This window comes from Salmo salar, chromosome 13, assembly GCF_965601325.2.
Source record: "Salmo salar chromosome 13, fSalSal1, whole genome shotgun sequence".
In the NCBI taxonomy this organism is placed as follows: domain Eukaryota; kingdom Metazoa; phylum Chordata; class Actinopteri; order Salmoniformes; family Salmonidae; genus Salmo; species Salmo salar.
In genome coordinates, this window is record NC_138303.1 from 43,812,851 (window position 1) to 43,840,000 (window position 27,150).

General features: G+C 44.2%; 2 protein-coding genes across 2 annotated transcripts in view; both read right to left on the reverse strand.

Moving 5' to 3' along the window:
- Positions 1-251: 251 nt before the first annotated feature.
- On the reverse strand, positions 252-8,980 carry LOC106567055 (proliferation-associated protein 2G4). Its single transcript, XM_014135890.3, has 13 exons — positions 8,701-8,980; positions 7,279-7,407; positions 6,878-6,983; positions 6,642-6,711; positions 6,343-6,435; positions 6,008-6,071; positions 5,783-5,861; positions 5,502-5,580; positions 5,136-5,269; positions 4,778-4,872; positions 4,107-4,234; positions 3,710-3,763; positions 252-2,064 (listed from the first exon to the last, which is right to left on the reverse strand). Exons 1-13 carry the CDS (start codon positions 8,786-8,788, stop codon positions 1,990-1,992), a joined length of 1,194 nt encoding a protein of 397 aa, XP_013991365.2. The 5' UTR covers positions 8,789-8,980; the 3' UTR covers positions 252-1,989.
- Positions 8,981-11,792: 2,812 nt separating this feature from the next.
- LOC106567054 (receptor tyrosine-protein kinase erbB-3) overlaps positions 11,793-27,150 on the reverse strand; it is a 32,165-nt gene continuing 16,807 nt past the window's right edge. The window contains exons 14-27 of the mRNA XM_014135888.3: positions 26,754-26,847; positions 24,617-24,774; positions 24,472-24,525; positions 23,749-23,890; positions 23,243-23,461; positions 22,803-22,988; positions 22,385-22,543; positions 21,528-21,609; positions 21,242-21,388; positions 20,797-20,894; positions 15,248-15,421; positions 15,002-15,079; positions 13,911-14,211; positions 11,793-13,782 (exon numbers count right to left, since the gene is read on the reverse strand). Of these exons, the coding sequence (XP_013991363.2) occupies positions 12,557-13,782; positions 13,911-14,211; positions 15,002-15,079; positions 15,248-15,421; positions 20,797-20,894; positions 21,242-21,388; positions 21,528-21,609; positions 22,385-22,543; positions 22,803-22,988; positions 23,243-23,461; positions 23,749-23,890; positions 24,472-24,525; positions 24,617-24,774; positions 26,754-26,847 (3,118 nt within the window). The 3' untranslated portion in view covers positions 11,793-12,556. The remainder of the gene's footprint in view (positions 13,783-13,910; positions 14,212-15,001; positions 15,080-15,247; positions 15,422-20,796; positions 20,895-21,241; positions 21,389-21,527; positions 21,610-22,384; positions 22,544-22,802; positions 22,989-23,242; positions 23,462-23,748; positions 23,891-24,471; positions 24,526-24,616; positions 24,775-26,753; positions 26,848-27,150) is intronic.

Sequence of the window (27,150 nt, forward strand, 5' to 3'; positions counted from 1 at the left end):
TCCTGCTTCTCTCTATGATGCATCTTTCATCAATAATATATATGGCTTTGAACTGTGCTAAGACTTGGATCAATCAATTGTCAATCGACATTATTTTTGTATACAATTACAAAATGTCTGTTTTACTGTTGAGTGTGGAGGTATATGTTATGCTGTGTAGTTAGCCATGTAATTACATGTACAGTATTTATTCTGTACATTATTTTAGATGGGGGAGGTTCATAAGACAATATTGACACAAACAACACATCCACAGATTTTGTTTTAAAGTTTATTTCAAACCATGAAGAAAAAACTCCCTTTCTAAATCCCAAAAAAGAACGACCATGTACATTATTTTAACAGTTGTCAATACCTCTATTGCGTTACTGATCGAGGCATGTATGGTTTCCACATCCAGTGCAGGGGTCAGCAGTCATAACTGTCAACTGTCGAGTTAGTTTATCAAGGAATGGCCATATTTCAAAAGGCTTATCTGATTATAGCGGGATGATCAATGGATCTTATTCACAGAATTAATGAGGCATTTACTTTTCAGTCAAGTATGCAACATATTGACGCTGAGATGGGTTGTAATTCTGACATGACATTTTCAAAGGCCTTCCTAAATGCCTAACTTTATTGCGAGAACTTCCCCCATTATTTCCCAAATAAGGACTTAAGAATTACATCCACACACACATGTACAATGCAAGAGATGCTACATTTCTTTCAGGAGAACAAACTTAGAAAGTCATCAACCTAGTAAAGAAACATTTCCACAAGGATGGAGTTCTCCCTTGAATAACCTATTCAGAATGAAAAGCCCAACAAGACCTAGTGGTGCAGCAGTTAGTTCGTAAGTCCTTTGGTCAGTTGCCCCTCCCAAACTCAATATTATGGGGCTGCTATTTGATGCCGGCTTTGTGATGGTTCTAGTCTACATTATTCTAAAAATAGCCTCTGAAACTGGGATTTATTTTACAATAGAAAGTATCAAGTATTAAACAGCTATGGAAACTGATGTAAACACTGATTAATATAGGTGGAATTCATTGAGCGCTGTGGCAGTACCAGTGAAGTATGAAATTAATTATGGCGTCCTACAAAGAACAAATAATTTAATGGGAACACCTGAACCCTCCATTACTGGGCATAAGAATGTCAAATGTCTGTATGTGCAGTGAGAGCAAGCCCCTTATCCGACTCCGTTCTAAAAATCCATTGACTACATGTCCACGGCAACGGACTTGACAGTTATGTCACTAACTGTTACTGGGGGCAAGATAGCTAGGTATGCCCCTAGGAAGTTTGCTTATCCACTGTAAATAACAGTTTGTGTGACAATGTGGTCAGTTAACATTTGCGGTCATGACGGTTTATAACAGTGTTAAGTAGGCTTATGGAGGGTTTAAGTTATTACCCATTTAATTCCCTAATAGGACACACCGACATCCATTTCAGAGACATGACTTCTTGCTTATGACCTCAAACAAGGTTTTCCTTTACACAATTATCATTGGCACAATGCAGTGCAGTCATCTCAAAACCCTCCACTGTCGTGCTTTGCCTTCATACATCATTATAGAATTACAGTTCAAGGCTCAATGACTGGATGGTATAAACGTGTCTCCCACAGAATCTACTCCGGAAAATGCCCTTGTTCTACTCAACATCCCTCTCATTCAGCGTCATCGCACCGAACGTGCTTACTATTCTGGGGAGAACCCTGCTGTCTCAAGGACATTGGTATTGAAAAAGGGATGTGACATGTTGAGTGGGGATGTGACAGGAATTTGAATTTAGGCGTGAGCAGCACCATCACCCGGTACAGTCTGACATAGTTTACATTTGGAGGTTTTCATCACAGAAGGCTAGGCCGCGCCACAAGGCAGGTATGTCGAGACAGGAGGGTAGGATGGAGAGATTATTGACGTCTGTTCTTTGGGTTGGTCAGTTGTCTGTCAGTATTCTTGGAGACGAAGACAGGGTTGGGGGGTGTGGAAGGTTTTATTTCGCAGCTTCGGTCTCCTCGACCTTCGCTGGGTGTCCTGGTGCCGTTTCAGTTTCCACGGTCTTTGAAGCCTTTTGACAAAAAGAAGTTGCTTGGAAATTGAGGCAAGACTCAAAATGTAGTTGTCACATTAACATGTATTTTTATTTAAAGAATGAAGTCCCATTAGCGTCTTTCCCAAGGGAGACCTGGATGTATTTACAGTGCCTTCGGAAAGTATTCAAACCCCTTGACTTTTTCCACATTCTGTTACGTTACAGCCTTATTCTAAAATGGCTTAAACCAGCAATCTACACACACAATACCCCATAATGACAAAGCGAAAAACAGTTTAGAAATGTTTGCACATTTATTAAAAACATAAATAACTTACGTAAATAAGTATTCAAACCCTTTTCCATGAGACTCAAAATTTAGTCTCAATTGTTTCTACAACTTGATTGGAGTCCACCTGTGATAAATTAAATTGATTGGACATGATATGGAAAGGTACACACCTGTCTAAGGTCCCACAGTTGACAATGCATGTCAGAGCAAAAAGCAAAGCCATGAGGTCGAAGGAATTGTCTGTAGAGCTCCGAGACAGGAATGTGTCGAGGCACAGACCTGGGGAAGTGTATCAAAAAACGTTCTGTAGCAATGAAGGTCCCCAAGAACACAGTGGCCTCCATCATTCTTAAATGGAAGAAGTTTGGAACCACCAAGGCTCTTCCTAGAGCTGGCTGCCCGGCCAAACTAAGCAATCGGGGGAGAAGGGCCTAGGTCAGGGAGGTGACCAAGAACCCATTGGTCACTGACAGAGCTCCGGAATTCCTCTGTGGAGATGGGAGAAACTTCCAGAAGGACAACCATCTCTGCAGCACTCCACCAATCAGGCCTTTACGGTAGAGTGGCCAGACGGAAACCACTTGGAGTTTGCCAAAAGGCACCTAAAAACTTTCAGACCATGAGAAACAAGATTCTCTGGTCTGATGAAACCAAGATTGAACTCTTTGGCCTGATTGCCAAGTGTCACGTCTGGAGGAAACCTGGCACAATCCATACAGTGAAGCATGGCGGTGGCAGCATCATGCCGTGGGGATGTGTTTCAGCGGCAGGGACTGGGAGACTAGTCAGGACCAAGGGAAAGATGAACGGAGCAAAGTAGAGAGAGATCCTTCATGAAAACCTGCTCTAGAGCGCTCAGGACCTCAGACTGGGGCGAAGGTTCACCTTCTAACAGGACAACGACCCTAAGCACACAGCTTCGGGACAAGTCTCTGAATGTCCTTGAATGGCTCAGCCAGAAACCAGACTTGAACCCGATCGAACATCTCTGGAGAGACCTGAAAATATCTGTGCAGCAACGCTCCCCATCCAACCTGACAAAGCTTGAGAGGATCTGCAGAGAAGAATGGGAGAAACTCCCCAAATACAGGTGTGCCAAGCTTGTAGCGTCCCACCCAAGAAGACTTAAGGCTGTAATCGCTGCCAAAGGTGCTTCAACAAAGTACTGAGTAAAGGGTCTGAATACTTATTTAAATGTGATGTCATTTATTTTTTAAAACCTCTTTTTGCTTTGCCATTATGAGGTATTGTGTATAGATTGAGAGGGGGAAAAAACATTTTAGAATAAGGCTAACGTAACAAAATGTGTAAAAAGTCAAGGGGTCTGAATACTTTCCGAAGGCACCGTACATGTGTTTACATCACAGTACGGTGTACCATGTAGCCTACCTTCTTTTTCTTTTTCTTCTGTGTCTTGCGGCTTGCTGAGCTTTGGAGCAAGGCCTAAAAAAAACAAAAAAAAGGTAGGTTTGTGAGAGAAAAAAAACAAGGCAACCATCTCATCTTAGTGAAAATACCAAGTCAGCTAACAACATGCCACATTAGATTAATTAGCCTCATTCTACAAAAACTGAGCATAAACAAGAGGCTGATGTTGCTCAGTGTAAAATGACACTCTGGTTCCATTTTCAAGAACACGACACCAGCTCACGCCCAAGAACACTTGAGAAAGCGGCCCGTGCTCCGTTCGCTGGCAAAAAGCTGCTAAAAAACCTACTGTTTTCATAAAGCCCCAGCGTAGCTCCAGAGCAGTAGGCCACCGTTCTACCACAGTTGGTTGTTTTACCTTGAGATCGGCGTCCTCTACCTCGTGTTCAGACTTGTACAGCTCCTGCTCATACAGCTCTGTGGTGATACGTAGGGGTCCGTTGGCCATCAGCAGCACGGTGAACTTGAACTGGGCCACAAACTCACCTAGACAGAAAAAGGATTCAATAAACATTGGATGATATGTAAGTCCTGAGTCATAAGACTCCCGAACACCTAATCAAAATGGCTACACACACACTATATGCATTGCCCCCCCCCCCCCCTTACACCGCTGCTACTCTGTTGTCATCATCTATGCAGTCACTTTAATAACTCTACATACATGTACATATTACCTCTCGCTATTGTTATTTTACTGCTGCTCTTTAATTACTTGTTAATTTTATTTCCTCTCCGTATTATTTTTAAACTGCATTGTTGGTTAGGGGCTCGTAAGTAAGCCTTTCACTGTAAGGTCTACACCTGTTGTATTCGGCGCATGTGACATATGATTTCATTTTGACTATGTAACTATTTTTGTACTGTAGTGTTTAAGTGGCACACTGCTTTGAACGAATGGATTACAAAGAATGACATTTTATTTGCATGTCAATTCACCTTTAGCGAGCCATCACGGGATTACTTGATTGCAAATTTCACGCAAAAAGTTCATTCATAGCCTCTGACTGGTTATGTCTTTTAACTCGCCTTCTTTCTCATGCAGAACGTTGAAGGGCTGCAGCAGTTCATGTTTGGCACACTCCACCACACCTAGCCTAGCCTTACCCTCATCCTCAAACGCCCTGAGAAAGAAAAAGAGGAATATCAAAAAGAAAGGAATACAAAAAAAAAAATTTGATTACAAAAAAGGGAATCAGTTGGAGGAAACCCAATAGCCTAAATCGAATTGAATGTAATCAGTTGAGTTAAATGACAGCGACAGGTTGTGGTCAATGTCTTAAATAAATTAATGTCAATCGTCTTAGTCAATAGAAACTCATTTGCCCACCAAATTTATCATGGAACCGGTTCTGACTAAAAGGAGGCAGTGCGCCTCATGTGTTACCTGAGAGTGAAAGGCATGGCGTCGAAGCGTCTCTCCACCTCGCTGAAGAAACTCCTGGATGTCTTCATCTTCAGGCCGTACTGCTTGTCTGGGTCCCTCTTGTAAATGGTGGTCCTCTGGCCTGCATCCTTCGCCTGGAGTAGGAGACATGGGAAGTTAGAGCAAGGAAAATAGGTTTTTTTTACAGCACATTCAAAGGGACGACAGGAGTTGGACAGTAGAGTCATCCAATGCACAGAAAAAATAGGTAGTGTGTCCTTGCTGTTTTGCTGCTCCTGAAGGTGATGCTTTCATAGATTTGAGAACAACCAGCAGGGAAATTGAGCACAGCTTGACTAGAACGTCGAGTGTACGCTTGTCCCTCACCTTGCCTTCTCCGGTGCTGATGAGCACATCCACGGCGTACACCTCATGCACCTCGAACTCAGCCTTCTCGTGGTCCTTCCTACAGAGACAGAGAGAGTGAGAGCAACAAGGCCATTAATAATTCAACCTTATTTGTCCCCTAAGAGCAACTACTATTAGTAATTCATTGGGTGCTTCAGACACAACAAAGACACGAGAAACATAGCTTTGAGATATGCGTCGGGTAAGTAATACTAAACAAGCCAGAGATCTGGGACTAACAGATCATGTCTTCAATTCACCTCTGCTGGTCCGTGGGGTTCTGAATGATGGTTTTCTCTCCGTCAATAACGTGCTGCTTCAACTGATGGGACAGCATGCCTGAGGAGAGAGTGTTACACTGGAATAAAAACACGGTATGCTATTTCGCAAGCTACCAGTAGAAGATGTAAGGGATTGAATGTACTGTGTATGAATATGGCAGTAGGGCGCCAACTAGGTTAAATGGCAAGCGGTGACTCACTCACCCTCTATGGCTGAGCATTTGAATGACTTGGCGATCTTGTTCCAGGCCTCTGTGACCTGCGAGTTCTGAACGAGAGAGATAAACATCCTAAAAAGTTAAAACAGCTATGAATCCAATGATGGAAATACTGTACCGTCACAACGATACCAACTTGATTTGTTTGTTAAGCTTTTCTTTCCAAACCGGGTCACTGGGTCCCTGACTAGCCTGGTCCCAGATCTGTTTGTGCTATACAGCCAACTCAAACCGTAGGAGTTGGCGATAAAACACAGCCAGATCCAGGACCAGGCTAGTCCCTGACCGTCCACTCAGTAAAGCGCTAACGCAGCACCTCACCTGGTTTCCAGGTTTGACCAGCCTGAGGGCGGCCTCTGCACACAGGTGTGCCGCTATGATCACGTCGGCCTTACGCCCCGTCAACGGAGCATCCTGATGAAGAGAAGAAAATCAAAAACAGGATGTGAAGGTGACGCAAAATCCTCTTCCTAACGTTACGTGACTGTTGCACTACGCGCATTAAAAACATGTCTGATGTGCTGCGCGTCCATCTCTGTTAATATCCGTATGCTGGCATTTCTGTGTGACATCTGCACTCTCGCTAACGTCAACGCAAACAACGATTGAGGTGCTACTACCTTGGTCACTCCCACCACAAAGCTGTGAGCCAGGTTTGAGATGAAGCCGTCCACGTGCACCCCCAGGTCACTGCACAGGCAACACAAGAATAACACAGTCCCACAGTGACTCAAGACCATCAGACTGGCCCGTGCATTGACATGGGAAGGGGTAGTCTCCCAACAGTTGAATAGGGCCAGCAATACAGAAAAGGCACAGGTACAGCCTCATTAACAATTCAATACAACGTTCCTACATTTTGACGAGGTCGCCGTCCTTCAGTACGATCTCAGGGTCACTCTTCAGCGGAGAGAAGTGGCACACGCAGTTGTTGACAGACACGCTGGTTGGGAAAGCAATACCTGAGGGTGCCAATAAAGTACAGACATTTAATTACATTGAATAGTGTCAGCAAGTCATTTTCCATGCACTGTCTGCACAAGAGAATATCAAGTGTTTTCCTTGATTCCTTGTCTCCTCACTTCCTTCTGACGTTTTGAGGAGGCAAGGTGAAAGGATGAGTAAGCGAGGATAAGACTTGAGATTCAACTTTTCTTCAGTCAAAAAGTAAACTACAAAACTCTATAAAAGCTACTTGACTTCACTCAGTCATGACAAGGCAAATTATTGAATTAACCAATGAGATGAGGCCCATACCTTTTTTCAGGTCCTTCTCCTTCCTGAAGACCTTTCCAGTTTCAGCCATGATGAAGGCATCTCCCTTCGCACAGAGGCTGACTACTGTCTCACCAGCCTTGGCTGCCTCCACCACAGCCTTCAGGGCCTCTGGATAGGAAAGGACAGAACAGAGGTTAAGTAAGTAAGCTTTAAGTATTTAGTATTAGGATCAGGGAAGATGACTGATGGAGACCTTGATAAGGCAAGGCCGTGGATATTGACACTTTTAAATCTGCTTGTCGAATAGCATTTCACTGTTATCCTGCTAGTAGTCTACACCAGTTGTTTACAAAACATTCCATGAGGAAAATATAAGATTCTTGTCATTGAAGCAAAGTGCATAAAGATCCCTTCCCAGCAGCATTATGGGGGATCATCAGGATTTACATCAATTCCAAGGAACACACTTCAAGGTCTTCAATGTTGATGCACGGGGAGTATATCATCGCTATAGGTGGGTGCACAGGGAGTAACGTTATTGCATAGCCGCTAGCTATAGCTGTGTTACAGGTCTGAGGCAATGCATTGCCACTGAACCGACAGGTGCTGATGGTAATTGTGCCGACAGGTAACCGGTGTGAAATTGGTAGCTTAGTTAGCGTTGCGCGATGACGTCACTCGCGCCGAGACCTTGAAGACGTTTCTCTTGCTCTGTGAAAGGGCCGCAGCTTTTGTGGCGCGATAGGTAACCATGCTTCATGGGTGACTTGTAGATGTGTGCTGAGGGTCCCTAGTTCAAGCCCAGGTTGGGGGGGACGGACGCAAGACTGTTACATATACAATGAGAGAATAGGTTTATTGAGAAAACGATTCACTTGCTGCTGACAGTTCAGGATGATTGACAGCATGCATGAGATGAGCGCTGGGGGGAAAAAACGACCTCTTTGCTTTGCGTTTAACAGCTGTGCTACGTAGCTAGCAAGTTGGCTTAGCTACATGAGCTAGTTGAAATAACTCTGGCAATTAACTGACTAAACTTTGCAAATAAGTAACTAGGTAGATGTAACTGGATCATAACTTGTTCAGAAGGCAGTTTGTCGACCAGTTAGTTTTACCAGCAGTGACAACTTCCCAGGCAGTGCATTGAATCTTAGCTAGTTAGCTCACTAGCGGCATGTCAGTTAGCCACCATCATTTAGCCACTTTAGCTAACTAGTAGTTACATAAGTGCATGTATAGACTAACTTTAGTATTAGCTAGCAATAATATGCTAACTCGTGGCTACGATTTCTCTACGACACGGGCAAAATGCTAGCCCCGACGAGTCATTGATTTATCGCTAGCTAGCAACACAGCACATGGCTGCATTGTGATAGATGAATATGCTAGCTAGTCACCTCTGCATACAATCAGTGGACTCGGTCACGTTTAAACTCAATCAACATGTTCATATTCACTTACGGTTGGCAATCTCGGCACCCATTTTGTACTTGGTGACGACCAAATCATCGGCGATTGTCTGCTCTTGTGGATCGTCGTCTCCAGACATATTTTCGGTAGCTCTTTCTCACTCAAAGTAACTTTTTTTTTTTCGCGGGTTTCAGCTACAGTCTGGACCACGCTGCCTGGTCTGCTCTCTCCTCCGCGGTTTGTAGCCCAGGCCCAAAACGCCTGAGACCCCTCCTACTGGCGGACAACGTCCCACGCCATGCGTGCACGCTGAGCACCGAATTGAATAACATTTTTTTTTATCGCTACATGTAGGCCTTATTCAGTAGTCATTCGATGTTGGCCTGGTACCGTTCTTCCGTATTATATTATCTGCATATCTACATTACTATGACTAATCAAAAAATAGTGTATGCAAATCTCGACTTGCTTTTCTCTCGCTGTCAATGTTCAATTTAATTTAAGGGCTTTATTGGCATGATAAACGTATGTTTGCATTGCCAAAGCAAGTGAAACAGATAATTAACAAAAGTGAAAAAAAAACAATCAAAAAATTACAGTAAACATTACCCTCGCAAAAGTTCCAAATGTCAAAGTATGTTTATATACAGTGTTGTAATGATGTGCAAGTAGTTAAAGTACAAAAGGGAAAATAAATAAACATAAATATGGGTTGTATTTACAATGGTGTTTGTTCTTCACTGGTTGCCCTTTTCTTGTGGCAACAGGTCACATATATTGCTGCTGTGATGACACACTGGTATTTCACCCAGTAAATATGGGAGTTTATCAAAATTGGATTTGTTTTTGAATTCTTTGTGGGTCTGTAATCTGAGGGAAATATGTGTATCTAATATTGTCATACATTTGGCAGGAGGTTAGGAAGTGCACAGTGGTCAGTCACAGTAGCCAGGTATTCTGCCACTGTGTACTCTGTATGTCAAGTAATTATTATGATTTGGTTGAGTCTAATTGTGTTGCTGTCCTGGGGCTCTGTGGGGTCTGTTTGTGTTTGTGAACAGAGCCCCATGACCAGCTAGCATAGGGGGCTCTTCTCCAGGTACATTTTCTGTAGGTGATGGCTTCGTTATGGAAGGTTTGCAAATCGCTTTAGGTGGCTTTAGAATTTAATGGCTCTTTTCTAGATTTTGATAATTAGCGGGTAACGGCCTAATTCTGCTCTGCATACATTATTTGGTGTTTTACGTTGTACACAGAGGATATTTTTGCAGAATTCCGCATGCAGAGTCTCAATTTGGTGTTTGTCCCATTTTGTGAATTCTTGGTTGGTGAGTGGACCCCAGACCTCACAACCATAAAGGGCAATGGGTTCTAATGGATCCTAATTGGTATGTCAAATTGTATGTTCCTTTTGATGGCATAGAAGGCCCTTCTTGCCTTGTCTCTCAGATAGATAGTTCACAGCTTTGTGGAAGTTACCTGTGGCGCTGATGTTTAGGCCGAGGTATGTATAGTTTTTTGTGTGCTCTAGGGCAATGGTGTCTAAATAGAATTTGTATTCGTGGTCCTGGCAACTAGACCTTTTTTGGAACACCATTATTTTTGTCTTACTGAGATTTACTGTCAGGGCCCAGGTCTGGCTGAATCTGTGCAGAAGATCTAGATGCTGCTATAGGCCCTCTTTGGTTCGGGACAGAAGCACCAGATCATCAGCAAACAGTAGACATTTGACATCAGATTATAGTAGGGTGAGACCGGGTGCTGCAGTCTGTTCTAGTGCCCTCGCCAATTCGTTGATATATATATGTTGAAGAGGGTGGGGCTTAAGCTGCATCCCTGTCTCACCTCCCGGCCCTGTGGAAAGAAATGTGTGTGTTTTTTGCCCATTTTAACCGCACAATTGTTGTTTGTGTACATGGATTTTATAATGTTGTATATTTTTCCCCCAACACCACTTTCCATCAATTTGCCCTCATGCCAAATGGAGTCGAAAGCTTTTTTGAAATCAACAAAGCATGAGAAGACTGCTTTGTTTTGGTTTGTTTGTTTGTTTGTTTGTCAATTAGGGTGTGCAGCGTGAACACGTGGTCTGTCGTACGGTAATTTGGTAAAAAGTCAATTTGACATTTTCTCAGTCCCTTGTTTTCACTGAGGAAATGTGCAAGTCTACTGTTAATGATAATGCAGAGAATTTTACCATGGTTGCTGTTGACGCATAACCCACTGTAGTTATTGGGGTGAAATTTGTCTCCACTTTGTGCATTAGGGTGATGAGTCCTTGGATCCAAATATTGGGGAATATGCCAGAGCTGAGGAGAGTTTAAGTATAGCCAATTGGAATTTGTGGTCTGTATATTTTATCATTTAATTTAGCATACCATCAACCCCACAGGCCTTTTTGGGTTGGAGGGTTTGTATTTTGTCCTGTAGATCATTCAATGTATTTGGAGAATCCAGTGGGTTCTGGTAGTCTTTTTATAGTTGATTCTAAGATTTGTATTTGATCATGTAGTATATGTTTTTGCTTTGTTCTTTGTTATAGAGCCAAAAAGATTGGAGAAGTGCTTTATCGTGTTGTTGTTTGTTTTCCAAGTTTGTTTTCCAATTTTCCCAGACGTGGTTAGATTCTATGGATTCTTCAATTACATTAAGCTGATTTCTGACGTGCTGTTCCTTCTTTTTCCGTAGTGTATTTCTGCATTGTTTTAGTGATTCACCATAGTGAAGGTGTAGACTCAGGTTATCTGGGTCTCTGTTTTTGGTTGGACAGGTTTCTTAATTTCTTTCTTAGGTTTTTGCATTCTTCATAAAACTATTTGTCACTGTAATTAAATTTCTTAGGTTGTCTGCTTGAAATGTTTAGATTTGATAGGAAGTTAAGAGGTCAAATATACTGTTTAGGTTTTCTAGTGCTAAGTTTACACCGTCACTATTACAGTGAAACATTTTGTCCAGGAAATTGTCTAGAAGCGATTGAATTTGTTGTTATCTAAGTGTTTTTTGTTAGATTATCCACACTACTTTCATTCCATCTATAGCATTTCTTAATATTATTCAGTTCCTTTGGCTTTGATGCCTCATGATTGAGCATAGCTCTGTTCAAGTACAGACACACACACACAATCAAATTCAAAACTCCAAACTGTTGTAAAACAATTATATGTATAAGTATTAATTTTTCATGACAGCAATTCACATTATATTACATGAAAACGTATACATTTTTTTGACAAAACAGTGCTCGTCTCCAATCACTTGCAATAACATAGCCAATACATGACTAAAATTCATTCATAAATGTTCACCAAGAATACTTCATTTCATTTAGCAAACTATAAGCTACAAATTTACATTACATGGCAGACCTCACCCATGGAACCTCGAGGTTCCACGTAGGTAAACATTGGTTTCACCAGGAAGTGGTTCAAGTTGAAGTGCAAACACAGGAATTTGATCCAGCATTAGTGTGTGTACGTTGGCCGCCTATTTCTGCTTTATGTATACATGCTATGTCTGTCTATGTACATTTTGTATGCTATGTCTATATATTTCTCCCTGCACTATTTGCCTTTGACTTATTGACAGTTTAGGCTATCCTTTGATGTTGAGCTGCCGACTTGGTTACATTTCTGAAGACTGTGATGTCACTATAAATGGATAGATAACATCAACGCTACATAGGACATTTTTTTTGTATGTTTCTTTGGTTCATGAGGTTTGGATAGATGATGTAAACTAACTGAGAATACATACACGACATTACAAAAAAAAACCTTCAGCCAGTAATGTAGCGCTAAAAGAACGCTACATTACCAGTTGAGCTGCACCAGAGCCTGATACATGACTATATCAAATATATTTGTCTGTGCTTGCATCATCATGGTTGTTGTTTTCTCAGTCCACATCATTATGTGCGTACAGCATCTGCCTTGAGGAACAGTCTGCTGTGCCAGTAGTCAGGGTTGTCAAACGATGTGTTGCTGCTTGGGTCTACCACGCCCACACCGGAGCACACTTTGATGTACCCCTCCACCCCCAGCCCGGCACACCTGGTGCTCGTACCCCCCTCCACCTCAGCTGTGGTGGCCCTCCCCTTCCCAAGGACTGGGAGGTTCTGGTACTCTGCCTCCTGGTGGTCCACTCGCTGGGAGCCCCTGGAGTCCCCTCCAAAGGCATCCATCTCTTCATACTCCTCCACCTGGCTCTCTACCATAGCTGTGGAGCCATCTGGCCTTGGGTTAGGGCTGGGGCTGAAGCTGGGTTTTGGGCTGAGGCTGGGCTTGGGGCTGAGGCTGGGCTTGGGGCTAAGAGTGGGCTTGGGGAGGAGGCTGGGCTTGGGGCTGAGGCTGGGCTTGGGGCTGAGGCTGGGTTTGGAGCGGAGGCTGGGCTTGGGGCTGGGCCCCACCTCTCGGCTGCTCTCTCGGAGGAGTCTGGGTTGTTTATTAGTATACTGGTAAACATCATCCTCCTCTCCAGCTTCCTCATCCTTCCTTTCTTCCTCCTCTAGGTCTTGACTCTTTCCTTCTTCTCTCTCTCGTTCTTCTGCCACTGTCCTCCTCAAGTCAGCTGCTCGGCTCTCACGCCTCTCCAAGATGGGTCTCTTTGTGTCTGTGGTGTTCATGGTGCTGCAGATGTCCATGTATTCATACTCCACTACTGCCCCCTGCTCTGGCCTCCCCTGACCCTGAGAGGCCCCTCGGTTGCCAAACAAAGCAGCTCCACTGTCAGGCCTCTCAGACAGCGGCTGCAGCTCCTCTCCCTCTACTGATACAGCCACAGAACTGTCAGTGACCTCTGCTGGCCTCTGGCTTCCCCTCAGAGCAGCTGCAGTGCTTGGAGAGTCCCCTTGCATCAGTGAGTCCCCCTCTAGTGGTGAGGGTGCTGTATTGTAGGTAGGGGAGGGCAGAGGAGAAGTTTTACTCCATAGGACAGTTGAAGGCCCTTCTATCTGTACAGAGGTGACTCTGGGGGAGTGGGGCAGAGGGGACGGCTGTTTGGTCATCAGCTCATAGTCCTCGGTGGGGTCTGAGATGGTTGCCAATGGTGACAGTGGATTCTTAAAGCTCCTAGAGCCCCTGAGAGATGCTCTACCTAGGTGAGAAGTTCTGGAGGGTGAGCAAGACAGGAGAGAATCTACCATGGAAAGGAGAAAACAGATATTAGAGAATAGAACTTAGAATCACTCCATCAAAACCGATTTCAAAACATCACATCCATTTGCTGTGTAGCTTTCACATCCAGGGGTCACCGCTCCCTCTCACCTCTTTCAGGAGTGCCCAACACTCCAGGCAGTACATATCCATAGTGGTCCTCCTCCTCCTCCTCCTCCTTCTCAGGCCTGTAGGAGGGTGACTTTGAGACTGCAGATTGGCTCCTATGCACCATGGTGGTGGAGGTGTGGTGGGTACTACTGCCACTACTGTCCCTGCCAGCCCTGAGCTGCTGCCTGCGCAGGCTGCCACTCAGTGACACTCCCTCCGCCAGCTCATTGTCCAGGCCACTGCCCTCTGACCCCTCCGACAGCGTCCGAGCTGAGTTCAGACGAGAGCGCTGGGAGAACAGCTGTAAGAAGTTCACACAATGGAAGAGTTTGAGGAAAACATTACATAAAATCATCATCATCAACCGTATTATCTTCATAAATATCACCACCAAATGGGACTGGCAGTGGGATAGAGATGAACCCAAAACAATATTTTTAACGTGTCTGAACTTCCTAGAGCAGTTATTGCCTTTTGGCAATGTTTAGCTATAATACTGATTTAAACAAAGCCATTTGGCAAAGGGGAGTCACACCACTCATTGCTCGCAACTAAATATGTCTGGCTGTATTATAAGGCCACGACCTCTGGTCCTGAAGATGTGATGTGTTAGGGCCAGTGGTGTCTGGCTGTATTATAAGGCCACGACCTCTTGTCCTGAAGATGTGATGTGTTAGGGCCAGTGGTGTCTGGCTGTATTATAAGGCCACGACCTCTTGTCCTGAAGATGTGATGTGTTAGGGCCAGTGGTGTCTGGCTGTATTATAAGGCCACGACCTCTTGTCCTGAAGATGTGATGTGTTAGGGCCAGTGGTGTCTGGCTGTATTATAAGGCCACGACCTCTTGTCCTGAAGATGTGATGTGTTAGGGCCAGTGGTGTCTGGCTGTATTATAAGGCCACGACCTCTTGTCCTGAAGATGTGATGTGTTAGGGCCAGTGGTGTCTGGCTGTATTATAAGGCCACGACCTCTTGTCCTGAAGATGTGATGTGTTAGGGCCAGTGGTGTCTGGCTTTTCGAAGGTAGGAGATGACGGTGCTAATATCAAGATCTCCTTAGCTGTGATGTGTGATGAGTTGTGGTGTCTCACCTGACAGGGGTTATCTCCGGGGCCGGGGGTCATGGGTAGGTACCCTACTGGTCCAGCCTGAGAGGTCGCACTGGAACTCTGAGAGGTCAAAGAGAGAGAGAGAGAGAGAGAGAGAGAGAGAGAGTGGTTAAAGTTCCCACTGTCATTTTATGACTAGAAATTTGCGTGCGTAACTCAATAGATGTCAATGAGTGATTAGTGCCGAAATTCAAGTTATGTGTGCAGAATACTGTAAGTAAGATGTACCCTATATGAGCTCATCCTCAAGCGAGACAGAGTCCTGGATGGGGACAAGGTGAGAGGAGGTGTGGCCAAACCGTCCTCCAATCCCTCTTCATCCTGGTCCTCCAGGCCCGCTTCCAAATTGGCAAGCGCTGATCCCCGTTGGTGGGATTCTTCTGGCCCCGCCTCTCCTCTGTCCTATAGGCAAAGCATCATTAATAAGGGCCACGTTCGAGAGGATCAAAACCGTCAATTGTGAAAAAAATCATGGGTAAATTGTGACTGACTGACTGATCTAAAAATAATAATGAATAGTTATTTATGACGCAAGATTCTTTGTAGATCAGTCAGTCGGCAGCCGCCTGCACTGTCGGCTGCAATGTCAAACAAGCCCAATGACTTCTGTCAATGGGCCACTCAGGGACTTGGAATACGCTATGAAAGTGACGAGGCATTACGTCATACTTCCGGGTTCAGTCCCCTAATCAAAAATGCGGTCATTTGAGATAAAGTGGAGACCGGAATTATTGGATCTCTTGCTAAAATAAATAATACTAATACTGAGCTACAGGTAACTGCCAAAATAATGAAAATACCTGAGTAAATGACGGATATAAAGTATATTGAAAGTAGGTGCTTGCACACAGATGTGGTTCCTGAGTTAATTAAGCAATTAACACCCCATTGTGCTTAGGGTCATGTATAAACATTCTGGGAAGGCCACTATTTTGGCTACCATGGCTATGCCCCCATAGGATGACAGTCACTGAAGGGTTTGATGAGCATGAAAACAATGTAAACCATTGAACACTTATGGGAGATTATGGAGTGGCAGCGATTCCTGAAACATTATTTTCCACCACCATCAACAAAACACCAAATTATGGAATTTCTCGTGGAAGAACGGTGTCGCATCCGTCCAATAGAGTTCCAGACACTTGTGGAATCTATGCCAAGGTGCATTGAAGCTGATCTGGCTCGTGGTGCCCCAACGCCCTATTAAAGACACTTTATGTTGGTGTTTCCTTTATTTACCTGTATAATGTATGCTTCAGTTTTTTTTCAACTATTTTATTTTATACTAATAAAATTGCTCAGAGAAAGACATTTTGTTTAACAAGTTAAAAATAAATAAATCATAATAATTATTGGATCCCATGTTTTCAATACTCCAGTACCCTCCCTTTGTGAGGATAAAGACATTGAGCCTTTTTCAGAAATGTTTTATGAGATTGGAGAACCCATTGGGAGGGCTCTTAGACCATTCCTCCATACAGAATATTTCCAGGTCCTTGATATCCTTCGTCTGTGCTTATGGACCACAGGTTTTCAATGGGGTTCAAGTCCAAAGACTGAGATGGCCATTGCAAAATGTTGATTTTGTGGTCAATTAACCATTTCTTAGTGGATTTTGATGCCTGCTATGTGTTATTGTCTTGCTGAAAGAACCACTTGCGGATCTTCCAGGTTTCATAGGCAGCAGCCCCATAGAGATGATATGATGACTTAAAACAATGTAATGTACACTACAACTTAAATATTTTATTAAAGTAAAGTAATATGAATAAATGATGGTTAATAAGTGATAAGAAGTAATGGGAAGTCACTACCATCATGAGACTTTTATTAATTGTTTCATTCTGCATTGTTACAGCATTCAACCCACGTAATGCATAGTCCATTTAATGTTAAAAAAATTATAATAATTCAAACTGAAAAAAAAGAAGTGATTATTTTTTTATAATCAAACTGAAATCAAAGCAACATCAAAAAGCACTAATCGCACAGCACAACTACTTACCCTATAATAATGCAGTAAATCACAAATTTAGAACACAACTGCACACGTCATTACACATCATGAAATATATTTAGGCACAAATTACAGACTACTATTAGCAAATTTTAAGGGCTCCCGAGTGGCGCAGTGGTCTGACGCACTTCATCTCAATGCTAGAGGTGTCACTACAGACCAGGCTGTATCACAACCGGCCCGTGATTGGGAGACCCATAGGGTGGCGCACAATTGGCCCAGGTAGGCTGTCATTGTAAATAAGAATTTGTTCTTAACTGACTTGCCTAGTTAAATAAAGATAAAAGTAAAAAAGAAGCAAAATAGAGTTCAATTGATTTAAATATAAACCTGTGTAGCCTATACCGTATTTATCTTTCAATGCAGTTGACTATAGTACTGGTTCCAATTCAAGTGCCAATGCCATTTAACTCCAGGCGGTGTTATGGTCAGATGACATGAAAATAGAGGTCTTTGGCCATGCACACCAATGATGGTATTGGCCTTGAAAAGAACAATGCATATGCAGAAAATACACTATATATACAAAAGTATGTGGACATGCCTTCAAATTAGTGGATTTGGCTATTTCAGGCACACCCATTGCTGACAGGTGTATAAAATCGAGCAGATAGCCATGCAAGCTCCATAGACAAACATTGGCAGTAGAATATCCTTACTGAAAAGCTCAGTGACTTTCAACGTGGCACAGTCATAGGATGCCACCTTTCCAACGTCTAGGAGCAACAACGGCTCAGCCGCAAAGTCGTAGGCCACACAAGCTCACAGAACGGGACCGTCGAGTGCTGAAGCATGTAGCACGTAAAAATCGTCTGTCCTCAGTTGCAACACTTCAAACTGCCTCTGGAAGCAACGTAAGCACAAGAACTGTTCGTCGGGAGCTTCATGAAAAGAGTCTCCATGGCCGAGCAGCCGCACACAAGCCTAAGATCACAATGCTCAATGCCAAGCATTGGCTGGAGTGGTGTAAAGCTCACATCAATTGTACTCAGGAGTGATGAATCACGTTTCACCATCCGGCAGTCCAACGGACAAATCTGGCGTTGGCGGATGCCAGGAGAACGCTACCTGCCCCAATGCATAGTGCCAACTGTAAAGTTTGGTGAAGGAGGAAAAATGGTCTCTGGCTGTTTTTCATGGTTCGGGCTAGGCCCCTTAGTTCCAGTGAAGGGAAATCGTAATGCTACAGCAGACAATGACATTCTAGACGATTCTGTGCTTCAAACTTTGTGGCAACATTTTGGGAATGGCTCTTCCCTGTTTCAGCATGACAATGCTGAAGGGCCATACAAAAATGGTTTGTCGAGATTGGTGTTTATGAACTTGACTGGCCTGCACAGAGCCCTTACCGCAACCCCATCAAACACCTTTGGGATGAATTGGAATACCGACTGCGAGCCAGGCCTTATCGCCCAACATCAGTGTCCGACCTCAATGCTCTTGTGGCTGAATGGAAGTCCCCTCAGCAATGTTACAACATCTAGAGGAAAGCCTTCCCAGAAGAGTGGAGGCTGTTATAGCAGCAGAGGGGGGACCAACTCCATATTAATGCCCATGATTTTGGAATGAGATGTTCAATAAGCAGGTATCCACATACTTTTGGTCATGTAATGTTCCTCATCCCTACTGTAAAATGTGGTGGTGGATCTTTGCTGTTATGGGGCTATTTTGCTTCCACTGGTCCTGGGGCCCTTGTTAAGGTCAACGCCATCATGAACTTTACCCAGTACCAGGCCATTTTATCCAAAAACCTTGTTGCTGCTGTCAGAAGGCTGAAACTTGGTCACAAGTGGATCTTCCAGCAAGACAATAACCCCAAGTACTAATCAAAATCCACAAAGAAGGCCTCCCGAGTGGCGCCTTCTTTGCATCGCAGAGTTTTGCGGCGTCACTACAGCCTGGGGTTCGATCCTGTGTCATTACCGGCCGTGACCGGGCGTCCCATGGGGTGGCGCACAATTGGCCCAGCGTCGTCCGGGTTAGGGGAGGGTTTGGCTGGGGGGGGGGGGGGGGGGGGGGGGGCTTGGCTCATCACGCTCTAGCAACTCCTTGTTTAGCAGGCCGGGTGCCTTCAGGCTGACTTCGGTTGTCAGTTGATCAGTGTTTCCTCCAACACATTGTTGCAGTTGGCTTCCGGGTTAAGCGGGTGTTAAGAAGCGCGGTTTGGTGGGTCAAGTTTCGGAGAACGAATGACTTGACCTTCGCCTCTCCCGAGCCCGTTGGGGAGCTGCAGCAATGAGACAAGATCGTCATCACAAAATTCGGAGTAAACATTTTTTTTTTATTATTTAAAAAAAATCCACAAAGAAGTGACCACAAGATCATCATTTTGAAATGGCCATCTCAGTCTCCGGACTTGAACCCCATTGAAAACCTGTGGTTTGAATTGAAGAGGGCAGTCCATAAGCACAGACAAAGGATATCAAGGATCTGGAATAAAACAATTAATAAAAGTCTCATGATGGTAGTGACTTCCCATTACTTCTTATCACTTATTAACCATCATTTATTCATATTACTTTACTTTAATAAAATATTTAAGTTGTAGTGTACATTACATTGTTTTAAGTCATCATATCATCTCTATGGGGCTGCTGCCTATGAAACCTGGAAGATCCGCAAGTGGTTCTTTCAGCAAGACAATAACACATAGCAGGCATCAAAATCCACTAAGAAATGGTTAATTGACCACAAAATCAACATTTTGCAATGGCCATCTCAGTCTTTGGACTTGAACCCCATTGAAAACCTGTGGTTTGAATTGAAGAGGGCAGTCCATCAGCACAGACGAAGGATATCAAGGACCTGGAAATATTCTGTATGGAGGAATGGTCTAAGAGCCCTCCCAATGTGTTCTCCAATCTCATAAAACATTTCTGAAAAAGGCTCAGTGTCGTAGCAAGGGCAGGGTGCTAGAGTATTGAAAACAGAGGGGTCAAAATGATTGACACCCATCTCTTTTACATTTTGTTTTATTACTCGTGAAACCAAATCTCTTTCTCTGAGCAATTATATTAGTATAAAATTATGTAATTTTCAAATTTTTCTGAGCATACAATATAACTCAGTATTTGCATCATTTATTCTATTCAGTCTTTTTTGCTCATCTTTATCAAATGATCTGTCACGACTTCTGCCGAAGTCGATGTCCCTCCTTGCTCGGGTGGAGCTCGGCGATCGACGTCACCGGTCTTCTAGCCATCATTGATCCATTTTTCATTTTCCATTGGTTTTGTCTTGTCTTCCTACACACCTGGTTCCAATCCCATTAATTACATGCTGTGTATTTAATCCTCTGTTTCCTCTCATGTCCTTGTCGGAGATTGTTTGTGGTTATGTGTTCGTGAATGTTGTATAGGTGTGCGACGGTTATGTTCACCCATGTTAATTTGATCTACATTGGTTTTTTTGGAGTTTGTTTTATAATATTAAACTACTCCAGTTACACGAAGTTGGTTTCTCCTGCGCCTGACTTTCCTGCCGCCTACACACACGACAACGACATGATCCATTATCTCCAGATCCCACTGTATATGTACAATTCAATTATATTAGTGTTTGTGGATGACTTTACTTCTACCAGATACATTTTATGAAGTATTTACGCTGAAGACCATTGCGCTACATTTCTGCCCATTTTAAAGACAATTCAAAAAGCCTACAAAAGTTCAAAACTACAAGGCTACTTCCGGGAAAATGCTACATCACTTCCATAGCGTACAGACAGGAAAGTAATATAGTACTGTAATCTTTTCCTTACCTTGATGACAAGGTAGCGAGGCGGGTCTCTTGCCATGCGAATAAAGTCATTGGCCAGTTCTTTGAAGGTTGGTCGAATATTCTCGTCAATCATCCAGCCTGGTAATAGAAAACAATAGGATTTTTAATGTCCAAGGTTGCTGGGTGCAGCGGCTGGCACCATGCATATACTGTAAGAGTATGAGATTGTTTGCGTGTGTCAAAGAGCACCGAGTGAGAGGTATGTTTTGTGTTAGTCACCCAATGGAAAAGAAGGAGAACACATGTCATTTTAATAACAGCATTTCAACTATTAATATTCTGACGGAGATCGTTTGTGGTTAAAACCGTACCCATAAAGTTAGGAGAATTTCAAAAGAGTGCTGGTATTTTTCCTCGTATCCCACGGCAGTTGTGTCGGTCGTTGGATGTGCATAGTGTGTACATTACTTTGTACGGTTACTCACACTTAACCATGACCATGTACACGTCTATGGTGCAGATGTGGGGCTGGGACAGACGCTCTCCCTTCTCCAGTAGACTGGGCACGTCCTGTGGCTGCATGGAGGCGTAGGGCTCTGCCCCAAATGACATCATCTCCCACACTGTCACTCCTGGAGACGGGACAGGTGATGCATAATGATGACAGACGGATGGGATGGACAGCAGAGGGATGGACAGGCGGACGGACAGACAAACACACTGTACATACACAAACAAACATGTTATAAAATGACGATCATGCTGTCTTACCGTAACTCCAGACATCACTCTGATGAGTGTATCTTCGGAACAGGATGCTCTCCAGGGCCATCCATTTTATGTTTATGGGAGTCTGGAAGTAACATAAACCACGTTTCCATACCATATAAAAAGATATCACGACAGCTGTGATGGAAGCAGGACGTTTCAGATTATTTGTTGGTTCTACATGGTGAGATCTTTCTGTGTTGGTAAAATGTATGATGCTGGAAATGGCGGTGGAAATGCCTTTATATGCAAATATTGATATAATAACCATCATATCGAGAAGAAAACGCGATGGTATGGTGTGTGGTCCTCCCAATATGACTAGGGAAACCAAGCAGTTTATTAGGCTACAGATCAAATAAGTTATGATGAACTTCACAGGGTGGTGAAAGTGCATGGTGATCTTGATGTTCCTTTCCTATAAATATCGAGGGTTTAATTCTGGTGACATGATGATCGATGCTTGACTGCCGTTTGACCAATAAAAATATTCTCATTCTTATTCGTAATAATGTCATCAGGTTGACCACCCTACCTGCAGTGCATCTGCAAGCTGTTGGCTCGAACGCACGTACCAAGACCAGAGTAGCACATTTTCTATTTAACGCAACAGTTTTTGTGACAAAACTTTCAGGTTGGGGGGGGGAGCAGGTGTGCGTAATGATTGTGGCAGGAGTGCGCAATGCTGGGGAGCCTGGCGCCCTCGAGCGCCAGGGGGGGAAGAGCGGGAGCAGGTGTGACAGGAAGCTCATTCCGTCTGTTATATTGGACAACGACTTGTGAAATATTATATCTTGATAGATGAATTACGGAGAACGGAGCAGTGAATTCAGGATTCATGAGTCCTGAATCCTGATTACCTTGTTACTGTCACTGTAGACATATTTCTTGTCATCGGGATAGAGCAAGTCAGCCACGCCGTAGTCAGAAATCTGGACGAAATAATCACTTTTCAGCATCACGTTCCTCGCAGCCAGATTCCTGTGCACCATACAGTGCTCCTCTAGGTAGTACATGCCCTGAAGAGAAGACACACAAAGACTTCATTATAGAGACCTGATAATAACAGTCAAAAAGAAAGACTAGAAAGTCAATAATAGAACCATAATGGTTTTTTTTCTCTGCTGTACCATAGTAAGAAAAAAAACGTTTTGGTTCCAAGTAGAACGTTTTCACCAATGGGTTTTTAAAGGAGTTCATTAAGGGTTCTTTGAGGTGAACAGGACCTGGAACCAAAAAGGGTTCTACTGTTTATTGATTGTGACCCTGTGACCTTACCTTAGCTATCTGCACACACCAGTTGAGCAGTCTCTGCGGGTCCAGGCTGTCTTTGTGTTGCCTGATGTGCTCCAGTAAGGACCCCTGGCTGCTGAGCTGGGTGACCAGCTGGAGACTGGCACCTGGGCAGACACCTAAGAGCCTGACGATGTAGGGGTGGTCCAGACTGCCCATGGACAACATGTGCTGCACGGGAGCACACACAAGAGTGAGAGAGGGAATCAGACAGTGCCACAAGACTGTGTAAGCTCACTGAGCTAAAGCCCAGGCATTAGCCTCAGGGAGCTAACGCAAGCATTTAGGTCTCAGGCAAGGTTAGTCTTCAATAAAACCCACCTCCGTAACACAAACTTATCTGGTGACAAGGGATTCTAGTGCATTCCGTCTAGAGGTTAGTATAGTTACTCAGTGTCGGTGTGTTAAGAGCGTGTGGTTCTTACATCAGTGATCTCGGTGAAGGTCTGTCTGCCTGTGCGGTCCTGGATGGTCTTTATGGCTACAGGAATCTTCACTGAGTCTCCCTCAGGGATCCACAGGCCTTTGTGTACGGTGCCAAACACTCCAGAGCCCAGGACTTTGACCTTTTTCAGCTCTGGGGCCCTCAGGATCCGGGCATGAACCTTGGCTCCCTTCTCTCCTGGCCCCAGCGGCTCAAAACTCTGGCAACACACACACACACACACACACACACACACACACACACACACACACACACACACACACACACACACACACACACACACACACACACACACACACACACACACACACACAGAGACACAAGTACATTAGCACACAAACACACTAGTTCACATTACATGAATGCACAAGTGCATTGGATACAATGGGTCTATATTAGACTTCCTGATACTGTACATCCAATATTTCTCTCAGCTCTGCAGAAATTACTGTCATTTAAGCTGCTGTAGTTCCCAAAGAAGTTTACCTCTCCACTTTCCAGGTACCTCCTCATGGCTCTCTTCCTGTGGATGGCCAGGCCACGGTGGTACAGCATGCCCAACACAAACAACGCCAGGCAGACTATGAGGGCAGCCGGCACTCCCAACGCTATCCCTGTGATCTGAGGGCTACAGGAGAAAGATTGGCATTTATTTCTTTATCGTCATTTTTTTGCACTGGCTCTATGTACACTCACTAGACTCTACCCACACACTCACACATACTACACTGACACTCCAACACACACACACACACACACACACACACACACACACACACACACACACACACACACACACACACACACACACACACACACACACACACACACACGCAAAAAACATACAAACACATGCATATTGACGCCACACACACACACACACACACACACATTTTATATATCCTGATTGCCTAGTCACTTTTACCCCTACCCAGATGTACATACTGTATTACCTCAATTACCTTAACTACCTCATACCCCTGCACATTGACTCCGTACAGGTACTCCTTGTATATAGCCTCGTTGTTGTTTTTATTGTGTTATTTAGCAAATATTTGTCTTACTTTTTAACTCTGCACTGTTGGGAATGGGCTCGTAAGTAAGCATTTCACTGTAAAGTCGGAGCATGTGACCAATACAATTTCATTTGATTTGTTTGAGTGGGGGGGGTGTGTTTTCATATAACCTCCAGCAGGGGGAGACACTCACCTAGTGGCGTGTCTAGTGTTGTCTATGCAGCCACTCAATCCTGGACCCGAGCACCTGCAACAAGAGGCACAGCATTACTCTGCAGCAGCACACACGCATGCACACACACACCCACACGCACACTCACTCACATACACACACGCACCCCTGTGTGCAGTTGACATGGCAGGGCTCACAGTAGCTGTCCTTGTTGGGGTATTTGAAGATGAACTGCCCGTTCTCTCCGTTCACCCCACTGGGGCAGGAGGGCACACAGTGAGGACCGTCTCTCAGTCTGGAACACACCGTACACTCATCAGACCCCTGAGAGACGGGGAGAGAGAGAAAAACAAGAGAGACAGAGAAAGAAGGAAAGAGAGAGAGAGGGGGAGGGAGAGAGAAAGAAGGAGAGAGAGAAATCCGTTACCATTGTGAGGAGAGAGGGCATACAAGCTACTATATTGATGAACAGTGAAACATTTTCGTCGCTCTTTCTGCAAATGTGTCTCCGTATGACTCATTCTTAGACACTCAGTCAAATCAAAAAATAGAAGCTGATGTGTTTTCTGATATCTAATGGGCAATGTACTGCAGAGTTGATTTCAAATAAAGAAATGGAAGGAGGAAGAACTAGTCCACCCTGTTTGGCTTGGCGTTATTCCCACTGTATTGCGATACATGTCATCACGCACAGGGCATGCGATGTGGAAAGGTGTGTGAGTGGGTTAGCTACCAAATGAGTCATCCCCGTTTAGAGTTAAAATACAATGTCACATACGATTAGGGCGAAATACTGATAAGCCAAAAGCAAACAAATGCCTATCACGTAACAGTTTGTCCCCAGCAACAGGAAGATCCCAGAAAACACAACAGACCACTGTGAAAACAGAGTGAGAGTGGGAGGACATGACTGAGTTCACTACCACCCTAACAAAATAATTCAGACACCAAATCATCTGAGGAATGAGAGAACGAAAAGCCAAGAACAGCGTCAACGTGTTAGACCGCGGCCGTAATCATTTCCATCCTTTAACTTATAAACTGAATGGGTGAAGGTAGCACTGGGGGTTAGTTGCTAGGGAGATTGAGAGAGAGATGTTTAGACTATTATTGTTCCCATTATTGTTTCTATTACTATCCACTGTTGTCATTCTATTGTTGTTATTTCAACAAATATTATTATTACTATTGTAATAGATTGTTATGTAGTATTTTAGAAATTTTTCATCACAATGTTAATTAGGTACACCCTCGCATTCACAAAAATGGTTCGCTCCTACAGACAGTGAGTCACGTGGCCATGGCTTGCTGTATAAAGCAGGTAGACAGGCATCGAGGCATTCAATTACGTTAGCATGGGCAACCGAGTGACCTAAGCGACTTTGAGCGTGGTATGAACGTCGGGGCCAGGCGTGCAGGTTCCAGTTTCTCAGAAACCGCCGTCCTCCTGGGCTTTTCACGCACGATAGTGTCTAGGGTTTACAGAGAATGGTGCGACATCCAGTCAGCGGCAGTCCTGTGGGTGAAAACAGACAGTGGTGTGCAGAACGACATCTCGGAACACACAACTCGTCGGTCCTTGTCATGGATGGGCTATTGCAGCAGACGACCCCACTGGGTTCCACTCCTATCAGCTAAACACAAGAAGAAGTGGCTCTAGTGGACATGTGATCACCAACACTGGACAACTGAGGAATGGAAAAACATTGAATCCTGGTTCCTGTTGCGTCATGCCGATGGCAGAGTCAGGATTTGGCGTAAGCAGCATGAGTCCATGGTCCTCTCCTGCCTGGTGCCAACGGTACAGGCTGGTGGCGGTGATGTAATGGTGTGGGGAATGTTTTCCTGGCAGACGTTCGGTCCCTTGACACCAATTAAGCAACGTTTGAACACCACGCCTTGTAGAATGTATGCCCCGAGGAAAAGGGGTGTCCGAACTAATAATAGTATCTAATAAACTGGTCTCTCTGTATATTGTATAAATTGATGCTTTGGCAATATTTACACAATGTTTTTCATGCCAATAAAACAATATGAATTTGAGAGAGAGAGAGAGATTGAGAGAGAGAGAAAGAGAGAGCGAGAGAGACAGAGAGAGATTGAGAGAGAGAGAGAGAGAGAGAGAGAAAGGGGGAGAGAGAGACAGAGAGAGAGAGAGTGAGCGAGAGAGACAGAGAGAGAGAGACAGAGAGAGATTTAGAGAGAGAGAGAGAGAAAGAGACAGATTGAGAGAGAAAGAGAGAGGGATTTAGAGAGAGCGAGAAAGAGGGACAGAAAGATAGTGAGAAAGAGAGAGAGAGTACCGGTCCAGTACAGCTGTCCCTCCCTTCCTGCGGCTGACACTCTGGATGACAGGTGACACACTCCCCCTTAGGCCCCGCAAACTCTCTAGGCTGACTGGTGGGTAAGAGAGACACAACAGAGTGATGGTTAAACACACAGCAGACTCACAAACACACGCACACACCAAAGCCAGAGCCAGCCCACTCTAACTGTAACTGTAAATGTAACTCTAACTGTATCTCTCTCTCTCTCTCTCTCTCTCTCTCTCTCTCTCTCTCTCTCTCTCTCTCTCTCTCTCTCTCTCTCTCTCTATATATATATATATATATATATATGTGTATCTCTCTCTCTCTCTGTCTCTGTCTCTCTCTGTCTCTCTCTCTGGCTGTCTCTCCCTGTCTCTCTCTCTCTTGTCTC

Coding starts and splice junctions, on each gene's coding strand:
- LOC106567055 (XM_014135890.3), bottom strand. CDS start 8,788: ATGTCTGGAGACGACGATCCACAAGAGCAGACAATCGCCGATGATTTG. Junction 5,862..6,007: donor CAAATGCTCAGCCATAGAGG/GTGAGTGAGTCA, acceptor CTCTCTCCTCAG/GCATGCTGTCCCATCAGTTG. Junction 4,873..5,135: donor GCCATGCCTTTCACTCTCAG/GTAACACATGAG, acceptor TTTCTTTCTCAG/GGCGTTTGAGGATGAGGGTA.